Source organism: Orycteropus afer, unplaced genomic scaffold (genome assembly GCF_000298275.1).
Source record: "Orycteropus afer afer isolate SDZICR_OR568_19922 unplaced genomic scaffold, OryAfe1.0 scaffold00618, whole genome shotgun sequence".
NCBI lineage: Eukaryota > Metazoa > Chordata > Mammalia > Tubulidentata > Orycteropodidae > Orycteropus > Orycteropus afer.
The window spans coordinates 997811-1014247 of record NW_006922205.1 but is presented as its reverse complement, the minus strand read 5'-3'; the positions used below and the strand labels follow the sequence as shown (position 1 = coordinate 1014247).

Genomic DNA, 16437 nt, shown 5'->3' with positions numbered 1-16437 from the left:
GTTTTATAAAACAAAGCTGTACTAATTCTTCACTTCCATGGAAAAGGGGGTTTAAGAAGGGAGTAAAGACCCTACCCTCCCGCCAAGGGCTGAGACTTGGGTCCTTCCCCCAGACTTCTGTCCAGAGAGGAGCAGATAGAACCCAGAAGTCCAGGGTGCACAAAGCGGGGGCTTGCTTCCTTTACGTAGCTTTTCCTTTTTCTTTTTCCAGCTTTTAGTGTTTCTACATTAGGTACATTGTTGTGCTTTATAGTTAATCCCTTTTTTCCCTCCTTGAGCCTCTTGTCTGAAGCTTAATGTTGGGAAGGGAGACTGGGACACCACAGATGGGATGGTTGTGGGAAGCTCAGCCCTCTAAAGGCCAGCGTGCACAGTTGTAGGAGATGAGGTTCCCAGTTCTAGGGGCTTCCAAGGAGCCACTGGAGCCCATAGGCCTGGTGGACAGTACGAGCTGCTTCTTGCCAGCTCTGCCACGGTCATGGAGGATACACAACAGAAGGGTCAGTGCTAGAATAAAATCCAGGGTGGAAAGTAGCAGGCATAGATGGGAGGAGGAGGCAGGACCAAGTAGGCACTGCAACAAAACTGTTTTTCATAGCAGGGAGCTGGATGGAGGGGTGAGGAGAGCCCAGCTGTCCCACTGGCAGCCCCTGACTGTCCACAGGACCACTTCCCGTTCAAGGGCTAGGGTCAGGAAGGTACAAGCGTGATGGAATGGAGAGTGGCTGGGAGGCGGCTTAATCCAGCTGGGCGGGGTTAACACAGGTCAGTTGTTCTCAAAGAGGGACAGCAGGTCATCGTTGCTGTTCGTGGGCAGGCCGGGAGGGCCCAGGTATGACAGTAGCTCATCGGGGTTGGTCAGTTCTGGGAGCAGCTGAGAACAAAGCAGACCACATGACCAGCTTTGCTTGTAGACTCTGCATGGCCACTTCCACCACCCTTGCCACCCAGTTCCTCTGAACTAGCTGAAAAACCTACACAGCAAGGAGGATGCTAGTAGCTAAGCACCTGCCTGCCTGGACACAGGCCTGTGCCCAAGGCCCTCCCTGCAGAGGGAGGACAAGTAGCCACGAGGAACCTTCTGGAAGATGATGACTTTGGGATCAGGGAAGCAACTGAAGATAGAAACACCAGGAAATATGTACCTAAGGAGAACCCACTGCTCTCATGTGCACAGAAAGCACACAGGACTTTGAAAACTCCAGAAAGCTTACTCACAGCAGCTGCGAGTATGGAACCCCCAAGGACCTTTCACTGTCTGCTCTGAGTTACTCTAATTTTTTTGTTGAATTTCAATGAACTTCTTTTATCATTGTCAAGGGACAGATCTATGACAGTCTATGCATCATTTTATATATAGAGTTTGGATTCACATACCACTTGTATGTTATGAGAATTATGAAATCAGTTTTAAGAAAACATGTCCTCTGCTCAGAATCTCTGAAAAACTGCAGACACTGGTCACAGACCCACTGTGTGGTTGATAATGCACCTAGTTCCTGAAGTGAGATGCCTGGACATAAATCACTTAGGAACCACATATTGGTTCCACACAGCATCCCACCCCAAGTGAAGATACATACTAGTATCAAGGAGCAGGAGTTACCCAAAGCTATCTAACAGCTTTCTCTTTGTACACCTGCTGTCTCTGTCCTCCTTTCTAGCCATATCAAGTAGCCTCTAGTGCTTGAAAATGGAAGAGTCCCCTTCTGGGGCTGTCCTGGTTCTCATAGCCACAGCTCTCCAGTGCCTATGTGCTCCCCAGTGTATAGCAAGGAGAAGTGTGGGGCCTAATACTCACATCCAGAGCTGGTTCCGGGGCCTCTCCGGCCGCAGACATGCTGGTGGGTCCCATCGCATTGGTGGGGTGGTTGAAGGCCAGCTCACTGCCAGGCCCTGAGCTTGCTTGGCTCAGGGGTGGCCGGGGTGGTGGGGGAGGGTTCTGATGGTGCAGCTGTGGCCCTAGGGGGGCCCCAAGGTTGGGGTTGTGTAGCCCCTGTGGCCCAGGGTTGTGGACTGTGTCCAGGTGGCCCACTGGTACCATCTGAGAAAGGAGAGGGGTGCTTGGTAAAACAGCCCAGGGCTCCCTCAGGAATGGGGCTCCTCATACCTCCTCCCCCCTCAGCTGGGCCTGGAGCACTGACCTGGCCTGGGAGGCAAGAGGCAGGCTTCTCTGGAGTCAGGAGGCTGCTGGGAATGTCAGACTGATAGGAGATGGGCGGTGGCCCTGGAGTGAACTCGGGAAGGGTTGGGGTGCTGCCGGGTGTGGTAGGTGGGAAGGATTCAGGGAAGTTCCCAGGTCCCAAGAAGCTGGAACCTGTGAGGAGAGAGTCAGGGTCCCAACATGAGGACCCAACAGAGTGGCAGGTGTCCTCCCGCCTTGCCAGGGAAGAACTCAGGCTGGCAGAGCAGAAAACAGAATGCAATCAGGATTGGAGGCAGCTGCTACATGGTGGACTTCTGGCTGCCTGATGACCACCACCACCACTTGGAACAAGAGGAACTGCCCTTACAATGGTACTAGGAGTGGGGAGCCATGAGGGGCACCCCAGCCATCTTCACATGCACCCCCATGCAGGGGTCACAGTGGTTCAGACTTCTGGATATTCTAGCAATGGCCACTTGCTCCCAACTGGAGAAAAAGACAGAAGGAGCAGAGCTAGTGTTTGAAGCCTGGCTGCCTGTGTCCAGTTTTAGCACCTAGCACCTCACTGGACATGAACAGGGAAACCACAACTGGTGGACTGTGGCTGAATGCATGTAGGAACTAGGTGTTGGCCTGCATGGGGTCCCCTAACACTCATGATAACTATGCTCTCTTATATGCAGATTCCAGCTAGAGAGGTTGAGCAAGGCACCTCAGCTGCCTGTGCTCTACTCACCCTGGCTGGGATAGTCGCCAGGTGTAGGGCCTTGCAGGAGCTGCAAGGAAGCACAGGGGGTGGCACTGGGGCCCAGGGCAGCGATCATCTCCATGACGCTGGGCATGAGCACATGAGCAGGGCTCACAGTTCGGCAGCGCTTCAGGACTGGCCCATCAGGCTCCTCCTTCAGGTGCAGGTCGGGCTTCACGGGCACTGGTTTCCAGCTACACGTGGGATCGATGGTAATCTCCTCGTAGTCAGAGCTGGGCAGGGCAGCAGCCGTCACATCACCAGGGGCTCTGCCTACATGCTACCACACCCATAGGCTCAAGGCAGACCCTCCCACCCAAACACCTATCATAACCAAGTTACTCTGTGCCCAGCAGGACATGCATGCAGCTTGCCACCTGAATCTAGCCCCTTTCACAGGAAAGAGGCTGAAAAGGCTGCGTTCAGCCTGAGAGTCTGCAAACACACATACAGCTGGGTCACAGAAGAGAATTACTTCTGGATGTAGATTAGGATCCCCAGCATGTACTGGTCCACTTCCAGGCCCTCCAGCAATGCAGTCTTACTGTGAAACAAACAAGAGAGACAGGTTCAGGGCTCCTGCCCAGCCTCTGATTTGTAGGGGCCACTATTTCTTCATCTGCCTTATGGCGTAAGGGCCTGGCTCAAAGCTTCACTGTCCTGGGCTGGGCAGTGAGCACAGTACCTGACTTGCATAGTTTTTGAGGCTGCTGGGAGAAAATGTCCACAGCAGCCTCTACAGAATGGTTAGCCCTGCCCACCCCCAGGTCCCAAACAACTTGGTGCCATCCCTGAAACACCACTCACTTGCAGACAGGACACCTCCAAGTCCCACGCTCACAGTTGAGCTGCAGATATGACTCCAGATCAAAACACTGCAAAGAAGCAGAGTGAGGGCACTGTGGGAGGCCTGCTTTCATGCATCAGAAAAGCAAAGCTAAGTCTGTGGATGAGGGATGGTGATGGTGAAGGTTAGGGCTACGAGGATGGGGTGGCCTGGTCACAGACTCTGACCCAGCAATACCACTCTTAGTTACATATTACTTATTTTTTGGCACATCTTCCATTTCAGCATGAGTTCAATAAAGACTGGAAATAAGCAAATAGCCATAACCAGTGATGGTGAAATCAATAGTGGGCATCTATACCATAAGTACCACTGGCCAAGAAAAGGTGCTGGCAGCTGTGCTGGTGTGGAGTCACTTATGTGACTAAAACGGGGGAGAGGTTGTTAAGTAACTGAAATATACACAGGATAGATAGCTCCTTAAACTGTTACAGTGATGCACAGGGGCCTGGGGTGGGAAAATGACTTCACTGGGTATGCTTTATACCTTTCAAAATCTGAAGCACTGGATATAACAGCTAGTGAAAAAGGTAGATTTAAAATAAGAGGTCTAGTCTGAGAAGAAAGGACTAGGGGAGCCTGGCCCACCTACCCCAACATGGCTTCAGGGCTAGCTAATCTTGTCAACTGTTAGCCCCAGCTCTTCCAGGCAAGGTATATTACAGTAAAACAGAAGGTAAGCAGCTCAGAATCCACTCCTGCCCCCCAAAGGACAAGGTTAACCAATTAATGAAAAACACTTTAGCAAAGCTCAAAGTGCCACCTACCTGTATATGTCGACAGTCATGGCCGCGGGCAGGCAACTGGATCCTGCGGAAGGTGATGGGGCACTTCAAGGACACCTTGATAGCTGTCTGCTCCACCCCATCTTCTCCATTGGGCCCAGGGGTGCCTGGGATGGTGCCACTACTAAAGTTGCGCTTTACTGGGTAGAAAAGGAAGGACATCAAGGAAAACTTAAGAGACAGAGCAGCCAAGTGGGCACACTATGCCCTCGGCCTGCACGCATGCATTGAGTGTAGTTAACTAAAGTCCATCAGGGTGAGCCAGGTACTCACTCTTGGTAACACAGTGCTCAGCTGGCAGGAGGCGCTTCTTAATAAGGCCCTGCAGCACAGAACGAACTGACGGGCGGTGCACCAGCTGCAGCACAAAGAGGTGGGACTGCAGGGAGGAGGGAAATGGAGACACCTGTCAGGTACAGGGAGGGTCCTGGCTCTCCCCAAGTCCAGGCTACCCTTGCAGACTGACCTGCCCCAGGCAGATGGGCCAGTTCATCCACTATGTAAATATACATCACATCTCCTTTAAGACTTAACTCCTAAGCTGGAGGCTAGAAAGATTTCTAAAATGTCCTGCAATAGCCTTTCCCACTGTCACCTACATCTGAGCTAAATTCCAAAGGTCCCACTCAATGCCACAGCTGGAGAAGACTCAACAAGGCTTCCTTAAAACTCAAGTTAACAGAGGCTCCTCTTAGCAGTCTCCTCTCTGATTCTGAGGTTGGCTTGTCATCTTGAAGCTTGCTAAATCTGAGCAAATAAGGATTCAGGACCACTGGATACTCAGGACCTCCTACTGTGCTTACTTTAGGGTACAAGGCCCAGTCTAGTTTCTCACATAACTTCAACTGTAGATCTAGTTACCTTAATCTAACTGAAAAACAGCTATGGTACTGCACCTCACACCCACTGACTTGTGGGATCTGGGCCCCCTCACTCACGCAGCAACAGGCTGTGACGGTGATCTGGATGGTGTTACGGCCTGGCTGGCACACGTGCTTCAGGTAGAGGGGCTTATGGGAGGTCTTGTTGTCCCCACGCTCAATGGTGAGTGGTGTGGCATTGACGCTGACCTGCACAGATGCTGGCCAGTTGGTGTTCATCTGCCGGTCCTCGTGGTGGTAGCACTTGAACTGCAGTTCGAGGTCAGGCCTGAATCAGGGAGAACGGTGGTATCAGGTAACTGGAGGAGATGGGGAGGAGAAAGAGATGGAGGAAGGAAGGGACTGGTGAACCAGAGATGAGCAGGCACTGGTAAGAGGTAGTGGGCTAGGGACACTCTGTACTATAGGGTACAGGCTAAGGGAAAGCACTTTGGCTAGTGAACACCACCTCACCTCAGCATCAGGGTTTTGTAGACAGAGTCACGGAGCTGGAAGACGTGGTTGCTCACAGCCAGGTTGTGCTGCAAGCGGAAAGGCTCTAGGACTACCCCATCACGTACTGGAAAAGTCAGCCGAAGCTCATCACAAGGGCCATTCCCTGAGAACAGAGGACCCAGGCTGGCTGTGAGTGGAGGAGCCATGGTAGCCCAGTGCCAGAGCAGTGTGTGCAGGGGCCTGGCTTAGGGCACTGCACTCCCAGCACCAATGGCATGCTTCACAGCCACTTAGGACAGACTCAGAGGCGCAGACTGCTCTTCAGTGTAGGGAACACACAGAGGAGCATTCAAGATCTGCTCTCCCAGGAGCTTCTTGCTGGGAATGAGCTATGCTATGGGCTCAGGCCTGGTCCAACAGTCATTTCCAACTGTAACAGAGCCTCTGCAGCTCATGTTACATGAGAGCTCATCCTGCTCTCAGTGGCCTAGCTTGCATGTCCCTAAAACTATGATGAAGAATAGTTCCCCAACCCAGAAAAAAGGCATTTCTGGTGCCTTCCAAGAGACTGGGAGCCCAAGGAGAGGTGAGGGCACTACTTGCTCACCACCTGACCACTGAATTTTGGGTTTCAGGATCCCAACTTCTGCTGTCAAGGTCATCTAATGCAGGGTTCTTAACCAGGATGGGCTTCAGGTGACTCACAACCCCCTTAGAATATACAACATTCTATGTACATGGGTATTTTTCTAGAGTGAAGATCCACAGCCTTAGACAGATTTACAAAGAGGTCCACGAATAAAACAATTTATGCAGGTTAAAGTCTGCTAAGGAGCCCTTGTGGCACAATAGTTAGCTGCTCAGCTGCTAAACACAGGTTGGTGGTTCAAATTAACCTAGTGGCTCCACAGAAAACCTGGTGATCTGCTGCCATAAAGATGACAGTCTAGAAAACCCTATGGGGCAGTGCTACTCTGTTACATGGGGTCATTTTGAATTGAACTCAACAGCATCTAACAACAAGGGCCATTACTCAAATTTCATCTTTAGAGAATTCCTGACTTCTCTCAGGGTGCTTATGGCCCAGAAACCTAGCAACTATCCCACCCCCAGAAATCTCAAACACTTTCTCCTTGGTTATGGAATCCCCAGCCCACCCGCCCTATCACCACTGCTCTGAAGATGGACTCACCGGAAGGGGAAGAGTGCAAGGAGCTCACATTGGGTTTGAGGTCAGGTAGGAAGGGGGACTTGACATCCTGGCTTGGAGACACATAGGGGACGCTGCTGCTGGGGGTCATAGGTGGTGTGGGGTTCCCTGGCAGTGGGGAGTTGGGATAGCCAGGTATGGAGCGGGCAGGCTGCAAGGGGGAGCAAAAGCAGTCAGTACAGAATGGTGGGCATTCATGTGTGGGACATCCTGGGAGTGATCAGCACAAGGGTACCTGGCTGGTACCACCCACAATGCCTCTATTGGCTTGAGGGCTGGTAGAACTGCAGTGGCTGGTCCCTCTCCCTATGCCCACCCTCAAGCCACCCGCCCATACCCCACTCAGGCTTGGCTGACTGTAGCTGAAGCTCCCTCCATTGAAGCTGGTGTTCTGCCCGTTGAACTGGTCTGTGGACTACAGAAGAGAAAACTGCATGGGGCCTGCAGTTGGAGCACATCACACCTCCCATTTGGCTGGAGCCACTCAGGACTCAAACCAAGGAGTGATCCACCTTCACAGGTGGGCCCTGATCTTTTTCATTAGATTTTCTTTATATTTTCAAAATAAGCAACACATACTAACTTCATGATTTAAAAAAATACTACAGAACAGAAGGGATTCCACATGGAAAAGGGTTTCTGGGGTAGGAAGAAGTGATAGAAGGGTTAAAAAGACTCAAGTTGCCCCATGGACACTTCTCTTGTCTGAGGTTCCTAGCATGTGGAATAGTGTAGGGAGGCCCCCAAGCACTCCAATAGGGGCAATACAGTATTTCTGGTGTGATATAGACACAGCAGCTGACCCAGGGCCCCCACAAGTCCTCTTGGGGGGCTTTATCTCTTCAGCAACAAGATGAGAAAATACAACTCTCTCCATCAAGGACCTATCCACAAGTGGTTTGGATGGCTGCCTATTACTCCCACACCAAATTCCCACCAAGAGGCACATAGCCTCAGAGGATCATTCAGCTCAAATCCGAGCCCCTCCCATGCCCTCTGTGAGTACTACTAGTGAAACTCATGTCTATTCCATCTCCTGTCCCTAAATGTGCACATGGGTCTCCACCCCACTCAGCAGATCAAGGCAGATATCTCAGGGTCACTTTTGCCTCCTATATGCCTGGCTAGGGGCTCCTACCTTATAGTGCAGTGCTGTGGGGCCAGGGGCAGACAGGTACTGCCCCATGCCCTGCTGCAAGGGCAGCCTGTGCCCAGGGTAAGAGGGAGAGGGTGCAGGGGGCTGCCCCGAACTGGTAGCAAACTGGGAAGTGCTGGGTGCATACTGGCCTCCTTGCAGGTACTGCTGCCCTGGATACACCTGAAAAATGAGGCAGATAGATAGCAGGAAAAGAAAGATGGTAGTTGTCAGGAGGAAGCTGGTCCTCAGAGCACTTCATGTACTGGAGCAGGGCCCCCAGCTCTGGAAGCTCAAAAGACCAGAAGCAGGGACTCTTACCACTTAGGGGGTCTGTTTCTCTGTCATACACAAGAAGCCCAATCTTGCCAGAGTGGGACTGAGGTTGCCCTGGCTGCCCAATCATACTCACCTCACTGGAGTAGACTCTTTTGACTCCCTGTCGGGGCAGTGGCTGGGCCTGGGAGGGCCCAGGGTGCGTGTGCTGGGGCAGGCGCTGCCCTCCATACAGGGGTGTCATCCCTCCTGCCCGGGTCGGGTTCATGCCCATGGGGGAGAGGCTGGAAGAACCCATGACTCCCCCCATGCTGGGAGGGCTCATGCCGGGGGGCACATTGGGCCCCCGGGGACCTCCATGCTGCAGAAACTGGCTGTTAAAAGACTGTCCAGCCCCCATCTAGGAAGAGAAAAGAGAAGATTCATCCCAGGCCTCTGGGCTTCCACCTTCTGCCATGATGGTGCCACCCTCTCACCAGGCTCTCCTATGACAAAATACCTAGCTCCCCCTCCCAGCCTCATGTCCTTCCCACCTACCACCCTGTCCACTAGCTCCATCTTCATCAGCCCTAGGACATTTTGTTCATCTGAGTTCCTGAAGACTTCAGGGAAGGAGGGATTCTAAACCTGGGCCCTCTGCCTTGCCGAGGCTCCCTCTCCCAAGGCAGGCTCCCTCTCCCAGTGGCTTGCTGGGGGCGCCTCACCGCTCCGTACTGGCTCAGTTCCTGAGTCTGCTTCTCCTGGAGAGCAGCCACAGTGGCTGTGGCTGTGGCAGTGGCAGTGGCTGCAGCAGCAGCCACAGCAGCAGCAGCAGCAGCCTGAGTGAAGTCAGTAGAGGGCCGCGTCGCATGGGAAGGGAGACCCATGCCCCCAGGGCCACTTGGGCCACCCGTATACCTGCAGGAGACATAGGATTGCAAACTACCCTGCACATCACTCAAAAGCCAGTATGGGCATGACAATGATAGGGATCCCCAGTCTTTTCCAAAACACCTTCATTGTCACTGTAACAACAGGAAAGGCAGATTCAACAGCCAGCACAACACAGTTCTGAAGTGCCCACCAAGTTCAAGCACTGCACCCAGAAGGCTCCTTGGATACCTGCCGAAGGGAGGACCCTGCGTACCCAGTGGTGAAGCTGGGCCCCCCGGGGTAGCCCCCGCGGCCATACACCCCCTGCTGCATGTAGCTCTTGTTGGCACTGCCCTCAGCAAATGCTTGCTGCCCAAGGAACTGCTGTGAGTTCAGGGCAGAGCTACTGCCTGCCAAGCTGGGCATCATGGAACTGCTCGAAGGGTTCCCTCCAGGACCCATGGTGCTCCCCAAGACCTGCAACAAAGTAAGACACACTCACACTGTAGAAAACCCATTAATAGGAACTGTCCATATAGCTCACTTCAAGTTATGGCTCCACAATACTGGAAATGAAAGATGGAGGAAGGGCAAAAGTGTAGGAGAGGGTCAGGTCTGCTATGCCAGTTGAACAATACAGGTAAAAAGGCCCAGGGCAATGGATGAAGGAGAACTATTGTCCCTTGACCTCAGAGCCTTGGGAAGTTCTATCTTCACTCTCAGCCCTTCCCCCAGCCCATCCTTATGAGACAGGCTATGCTTGGAGGCAGGCGCCTAGGTATACAATCTTACCTGACTCTGGGATGTATTGCTAACTCCCCACACGGTTGTTACCACGGAGAGCGATCCTGCAGGCTGATTGGCACTTTGTTGCCAAGGCACGGACTCATATGTGAATGAACCATCACTGCAGAAGAAGATGTGGGTGAGGCCCCACACCCAGACAATGATGATAGCAACAGGGCAGTATACATGGTCACATGGTCCCCCAGGCAGAAGAGCACCTCTCCACTCAGACCCAACCCCCATGTACAGCTGGGAGCAGCTACTTACCCGTGCGGTGTCGGGGGGAGGACGGGTTTCATGGGGTTCATAGGGTTCATGGGCCACGGAGCAGCCCCAATGCTGGGGCTGTGGCAGAATGTAGCTGCCCTTGATGGTACTTATCTGGCACTTCGCTGCACTGGCTGCTGGGAGAGAAGGAAAGGGACTGTTAGCTGAGATGCAACTGTGATCACGGATGCCGCAGACATCTGACAGGCTGCCTCTTCACAGTCAGCCACCATCATCTTCCAGCACCTTTCAGAGGGTAGAGGGGCTGACAGCTGTCACGCATAGTGCTATCCTATGCCAGAGGCCGTTGCTCTCTAATATGGGACAAGGTAGGGCAAACTGGGACCACAGGGCCATGCTCAGGGTGTTATGGCTGTCCAGGAAACTGATGTCCTGCTGGCCTCACTGTTATGAGGCAAATAGAGCCCAGGAGTGGCTCTCCCACCTTGAGTTCCAGGATCAGCCCTAAAAACAAGCATTAAGATTCCTAATACTTTCCACACTTTCCCTCCCACACAAAGGCCTTCCTACAAGCTTACTAGATATGAATATAAAACCAAAAAATAAAAAAAAGTTGGTGGGAAAATCCTTAAATCTGGGAAATATGAGGGGGCAGAATTGGGAGAACCTCCCATCAGAAGGCCCAGTGGGTGAAGGCCAAGGTGAAGTAGGAGAAATGTCACCAGGTAGTTGGGAGGGGGTCCAACCCAGGTGGGGCAGAGCCCAAGGTGGCTCAGGAGGCTGGGGTGGCTAGGTCAGAGGGTGGGTGCAAAGCATGGGGCCAGCAGCCCCAACCCTCTCCCTCCTTATGCTGCCCTCCCCTCCACAGGGGCAGTCAGAGTTGTGGCCCCTCCCTTGGGGCTAAATGAAGAGAGATGGCCTGAGATCATATCCCAGCACACTGGTCACTAGGACAAGCCAGAGTCTGGTGATGGTGGTCCCTCTCAGAGGTGAGCAGAGGGGTCCCACACAGAGGCTAGGAGCAGAGAGTCAGCAGGCACCCACAGGATATGTCGAGACACATGGGGCCCAAGAGTGGCATGGTACATGTATATAAAACTGACTACCTGGGCAGACAGGGCCAAGGAACAGCAGGGATGTGCAAACCCTGGCAGCAAATGAGGATCCTATGTGGGCCGCCTTACCTCTCCCAGAACCACAGTGTATTGCTGTAAGCAGGAGCCTTCTCACCATGTGTTCACTCACCCATTTCAGTGATGAGAAAATTGAGGGACAGGAAGCAAGAGGCTCACCCCAAGTCGCCTGCCCAGGCAAAGGCTGGACCCCATCTGCAGACTTCTGCATGCCAACACTTCCCTGCTTGCTTCTGCCTGCTCTGTGTAGGCAGTACATTGTCACCAGCTGGTGCTGCTCTAATTGGCACTGCCCATGCTTTAATTACCATGCCTGGACATGAGGAATGCCCCCTCACCTCTTCCTGATCTAACCAGAGCCAAGAATCCTGTTGCTGTCTTTTTGCCTTTCTCCACATGCCGACATAGGAACTATAGGCTATAGGGCTTCATCCTGCTACCTGGGTGGCCATGGATGGGAGAGAAGGAGACCAATTAGGCAAGAGGAAGCTGGGCAAAGCCTCAGGAACCCAGGAGCCAATAGCTGGCAAGCATCACACAGGAAGAGGGCATGCCCATCTCTTACTAGTCCCTGCTCTGGGAGGTCCAGTGAGCCAGAGTGGTCCCCAAGCATCCCCAGATGGCCAAATCCACTCAGTTCCCTTCACCCTGGCCTTGCCCAGCTAGGCCTCCTAGAGTCAAAGGAGTGAGGGAAAGAGGGAACAAGGAGCACAGAAGCTGGAAAGGGTACCAAAAGCAGGGATGGCAAGGTGTACAACGCACACTCAGAAGGGCAGGAGTAGGGCTCTCCTTCCTGACATCTCCTCCCAGGGGAGCCAGGCTGGTCACCCTTAGAAGGGGCCAGTCTAGACTCTTGGTTCCTCTCCTGCCGCCCCTGGACTATGTTCCTTCTGGGAAGCAGACAAAGCAGGGATCCATGACTCCAGAGGGCTCAGGGGCTTGCCTGCACAGAAGCCAGCCCATCTGGCCTGGGTGCCAGGATCACCAGCAGTCAAGGGAAGACTCCAGGATGGTGATACTTGAGGTATAGGAAGAACCTGACAATGGACAGAAATTCCTCTCAGACTTGCTGGATTAGGCCTATAGCAACAACCCAGGGTTTCAAGACATAATAACATAGTTACAAAAATCAAGACAGTGTGATACTGGCAGAGGAATAGACACACAGATCAATGGAACAGAACAGAGAACCCAGACATATATCCACAGAAACATGTCCATCCAATTTTTAACGAAGGTGCAAAAGCAAGTCAATGGGGGACAACAAAACATGGTGCTGGAGCAATTGAACAACCATAGACAAAAAAAGTATTTTATACCCTATTACAAAAATATACACAAAATAGATCAGAGAAAAAAAAAGATTGTAAATTCAAATGTGAAATGCAAAACTATAAAACTTCTAGAAAAATACATATGTGAGAAACTTTAGGAAAAAGGGCTAGTCAGAGTTCCTATATATGACACCAAAAGCCTGATCCATAAAATAAAATAATAAATTAGACTTATTAACATTACAAACTTTTGTTCTGCAAAAGGCTGTAGACTGGGAGAAAATATCTGCAAACCACATATCTGACGAATGACTAGTATCTAGAATATTTAAAGAATTCTCAAAACTCACTGTAAAAAAAAAAGTGATCCAATTACAAAATAGGCAAAAACATGAACAGACATGTCACTGAAGATGGCAAATGAGCAGGGAACTGCAAATTAAAACCACAGTGACACAACTCTCAGAATGGCTAAAATTAGTTATTAGATGATGGAAAGGATGCAGAAGAACTGCATCTCACACACATGGCTGGTGGGAATGTAAAATGGTAATCATGGTGGATAACAGAGAGTTTAGGAATTTCTCTCAAAGCTAACCATACAACTACCATTCAACTCAGCATAATGCACTCCTGGACATTTATTCCAGAGAAATGAAAACTATGTACAAAAGCCTGCACAAAAACGTTTACAGTAGCTCCATTCATAATAACCAAGAAACTTAAATATTCTAGAAGTTTAACAGGTGAAAGGTTAAACAACTGTCGTATATCCATACCACCAATAAAAAGGGACTTTTTTTTTTTAATATTATTTTGATTTGGGTGAAAGTTTACAAGGCAAATTCATCTTCCATACAGCAGTTCACATACACTTTGTTTCATGACAGTGACTGTAATCTCCTACAATGTAATATTTCTCCTCCCACTTCCTCCCCATAGCCACCTCTTCCCTGTGTCCTTCCCTCCCATGCATTCCCACTCCCTGAACCATCTCCCTGTGCATACATAGGCCTTCTACTTTCCCATGATTGATCTCTCCAAGAAGTGTATGTACCTAATGCAAATGTTCAGCGCATATGCCTATCTTATGTTTGGCTGGAAACCACAGGAGTGGGTTCAATTCCAGACCTAAAGGGCAGCTAGGGACCATAGTCTTAGTGGTTCCATCATGCTCTACCAGACCAGCAAACCTGTTCCTCCCCCCCACCTTTTTTTTTTTTTTTTTTTTAATGATTTTGAGTTTTGTTCTACACTGTTCTCCCACTCTGTCCAGGATCTCCTACATAGATCCCCCTCCAAGTGGTTGACAGTAGTAGCCGGGCACCATCTAGTTCTTCTGGTCTCAGTCGCAAAGGCTGAGGATTGCATGATGTACCAGTTGCTTGGATTAAATGTTTCCATGAATGTTTTGTTTTCTTTATTATTCTTTGCTTTGGATGAGGAGAGACCCATTGTTGGATCTAGATGGCCGCTTGCAAGCTCTTAAGATCCCAGTCACGACTTGCCAAAGCAGGATGTAGAGCAATGTTTTTGTGTAGCATATTATGCCAATTGAACTTGATGTCCCCTGTAGTCATGGAAAAGGGACAACTAATTTTTAGGCCCAACTTGAATGAATCTCAAGAGAATTATGCTATGGGTTAAAAAAAAAACAAAACCAATTCCAAAGTTTACATACAAGGTTCTGGTAAGATGGCGGAATAGGTAGACAAACTACACAGAACCTCTTCAACAAGAAAAGAGGAACCAATTAACAGATACAGAAGATAATCCTGAAGCTCTAACTTTGAAAAGAAGGATACAGAAGTGTACAAACTCCAACTAGTAAAAGAACCTTGATGAAAACAGTGAAGGAGGAAACATATGGAGCTGCAGACCATCAGCGATCCTGATGGCACAGACAACTTGGATATTGCCAAGTGGTGTTAGGACCTAAGAATTAACCTAAACATTGGCCTTGCCAGCCAGGGCTGCAAACAGAACTGCACTGGTGGCTGGTGAATAAAAGGGGAAACAGCAAAGAAGGAGACAACGCCCTGAGTTGTGGACTTTCAGCTGTCCAGAGGGTGCAGCCATTTTGAATGTTTACAAGTGGTTCAATCATTTTAGATATTTAAAGCAACAGTGTTCTCTCACATTCCAGGGATCTAAGAATGGACTCCATTTGCCAGGGACAGTAAGGACATACCAGACACTGAGGACTGGAAAGATGTAATATTCTCCTTGTTGCTCTTATACCCCACACCCTCCTTGGTGAACAGAGATGTGGCTATCCTTCACTCTCCCCCCACCCCTTCTGTGCCAGCAGGAATTCCATCCCAGTCTGTGGGACGCTCTGCCTTGCCCAGATTCTTTTTTTTTTTTTTAATTTGTTTTAAAATCATTCTTTTTGTTTGTTTGTTTTTGTTATTATTTTTTCTTCTTCCCTTCCCAGGTTCTAGTTTTCAGCTTTTTCTCTCATCCCTTTTTCTGGTTCCCATTTTTTTTCTTTCCTGTGGTTCTCCTCATTCACACAAACATTAAGTACCACAACTTGTTTGTCTTTTTTGCATATTTCCCATTTTTTTCTTCATTGCTCTCCTTGCCTACATCTTTTCTCTTATTCCCCTCTCCCCAGATACTGTGTTTTTGTTTTTTCTCCTTTTTCTATTCATATTTCTTTTGTGTTTAAGTATTTCTTTAAATATTTCCTCTCATTTATTGCCTTTCCTCTTTTTTTTTTTTTTTTCCTTTTTTCTCTTTTGGTGATTGTTCCTGTGTGTCTATGTGGTGTGTGTTTTTTGTCCTCTTGCTTTTACTTTTTTTGGTGGTTTTTCAATTGTTTTTGTCTGAGTGGGAGACAGCAACCATACCCATACAACCCAATCACACCCAGACATTCTGTAGCTCCACTTACTGAGTGAGGGCCACCACATCCTTCCACACCAACTGCCCAATAATACATGATCAACAGTAAGAGCCTGACTCACCCTTAACTACTCTTCACAGTTAACAGAAATCTGTGCAGCCACTCTCATTCTACATCACACCCACCAGGAGACAGGTGGTGAATGCATAAGTGCTGCCAACTAGTGAATAGAACAGTGTCCTGCTTACTAAGATACATCCAAAAAAAAGAAAATGAAAATCCTGGGTGAATCACTGTAACATACAATCACCAATTAAATATACATAGAACAAAGTCACAATGTCTCGGAGACAACAGACCATCACAGTCCACAAAAACAAGCAAGATAAAGCAGTAGAAACAAAGGAGCAGGATACAGATGCAGAATACATCTCTGAGGAAGAAGAAGCATTGGAACTCTTTGATAAGGAATTCAAAAGAATTATATTTAGGTACCTTCAACGGATTGAGAGACAGATCAAAGAAAACACTGAAAAAATTAATGAGAACATAGACAAAAATCTAGAATAATTTCAGAAGAAAATATAAGAACAAAATGACAAAATAAACGATTAGAAATGATAAAAAAAAAAAAAACTACAGATAGAAATCCAGAAGATTAATACTAAATTTGCGAATTAACACACTGAAAGGGCAAAGGAGTAGAAATGAATCAATGGAAGACAGAATTAATGAGATTGAAGACAAATACCTCAGTACTTCTTTGGCAAGGGATCAATCAGAAAAAAGATCAAAACAAAATGAAAAAAGCCTAAGGTTCATGTGGGATACCATTAAAAGGAATAACCTA

General features: G+C 49.4%; 1 protein-coding gene across 1 annotated transcript; it reads right to left on the bottom strand.

The window, feature by feature from the left end:
- Positions 1-766: 766 nt before the first annotated feature.
- Positions 767-10418, bottom strand: ZMIZ2 (zinc finger MIZ-type containing 2). Its single transcript, XM_042783056.1, has 18 exons — positions 10369-10418; positions 10108-10222; positions 9590-9792; positions 9168-9360; positions 8600-8863; positions 8191-8370; positions 7390-7467; positions 7035-7203; positions 5861-6005; positions 5465-5675; positions 4800-4905; positions 4509-4666; positions 3702-3769; positions 3370-3438; positions 2883-3127; positions 2145-2317; positions 1802-2044; positions 767-874 (listed from the first exon to the last, which is right to left on the bottom strand). The coding sequence occupies exons 1-18, from the start codon at positions 10416-10418 to the stop codon at positions 767-769; spliced, it is 2778 nt and encodes a 925-aa protein (XP_042638990.1).
- Between the last annotated feature and the right edge of the window lie 6019 nt (positions 10419-16437).

Coding starts and splice junctions, on each gene's coding strand:
- ZMIZ2 (XM_042783056.1), bottom strand. CDS start 10,418: ATGAACCCTATGAACCCCATGAAACCCGTCCTCCCCCCGACACCGCAC. Junction 9,361..9,589: donor GGGCCCAGCTTCACCACTGG/GTACGCAGGGTC, acceptor TGTCTCCTGCAG/GTATACGGGTGGCCCAAGTG. Junction 7,204..7,389: donor GTCAGCCAAGCCTGAGTGGG/GTATGGGCGGGT, acceptor TCCCCCTTGCAG/CCTGCCCGCTCCATACCTGG.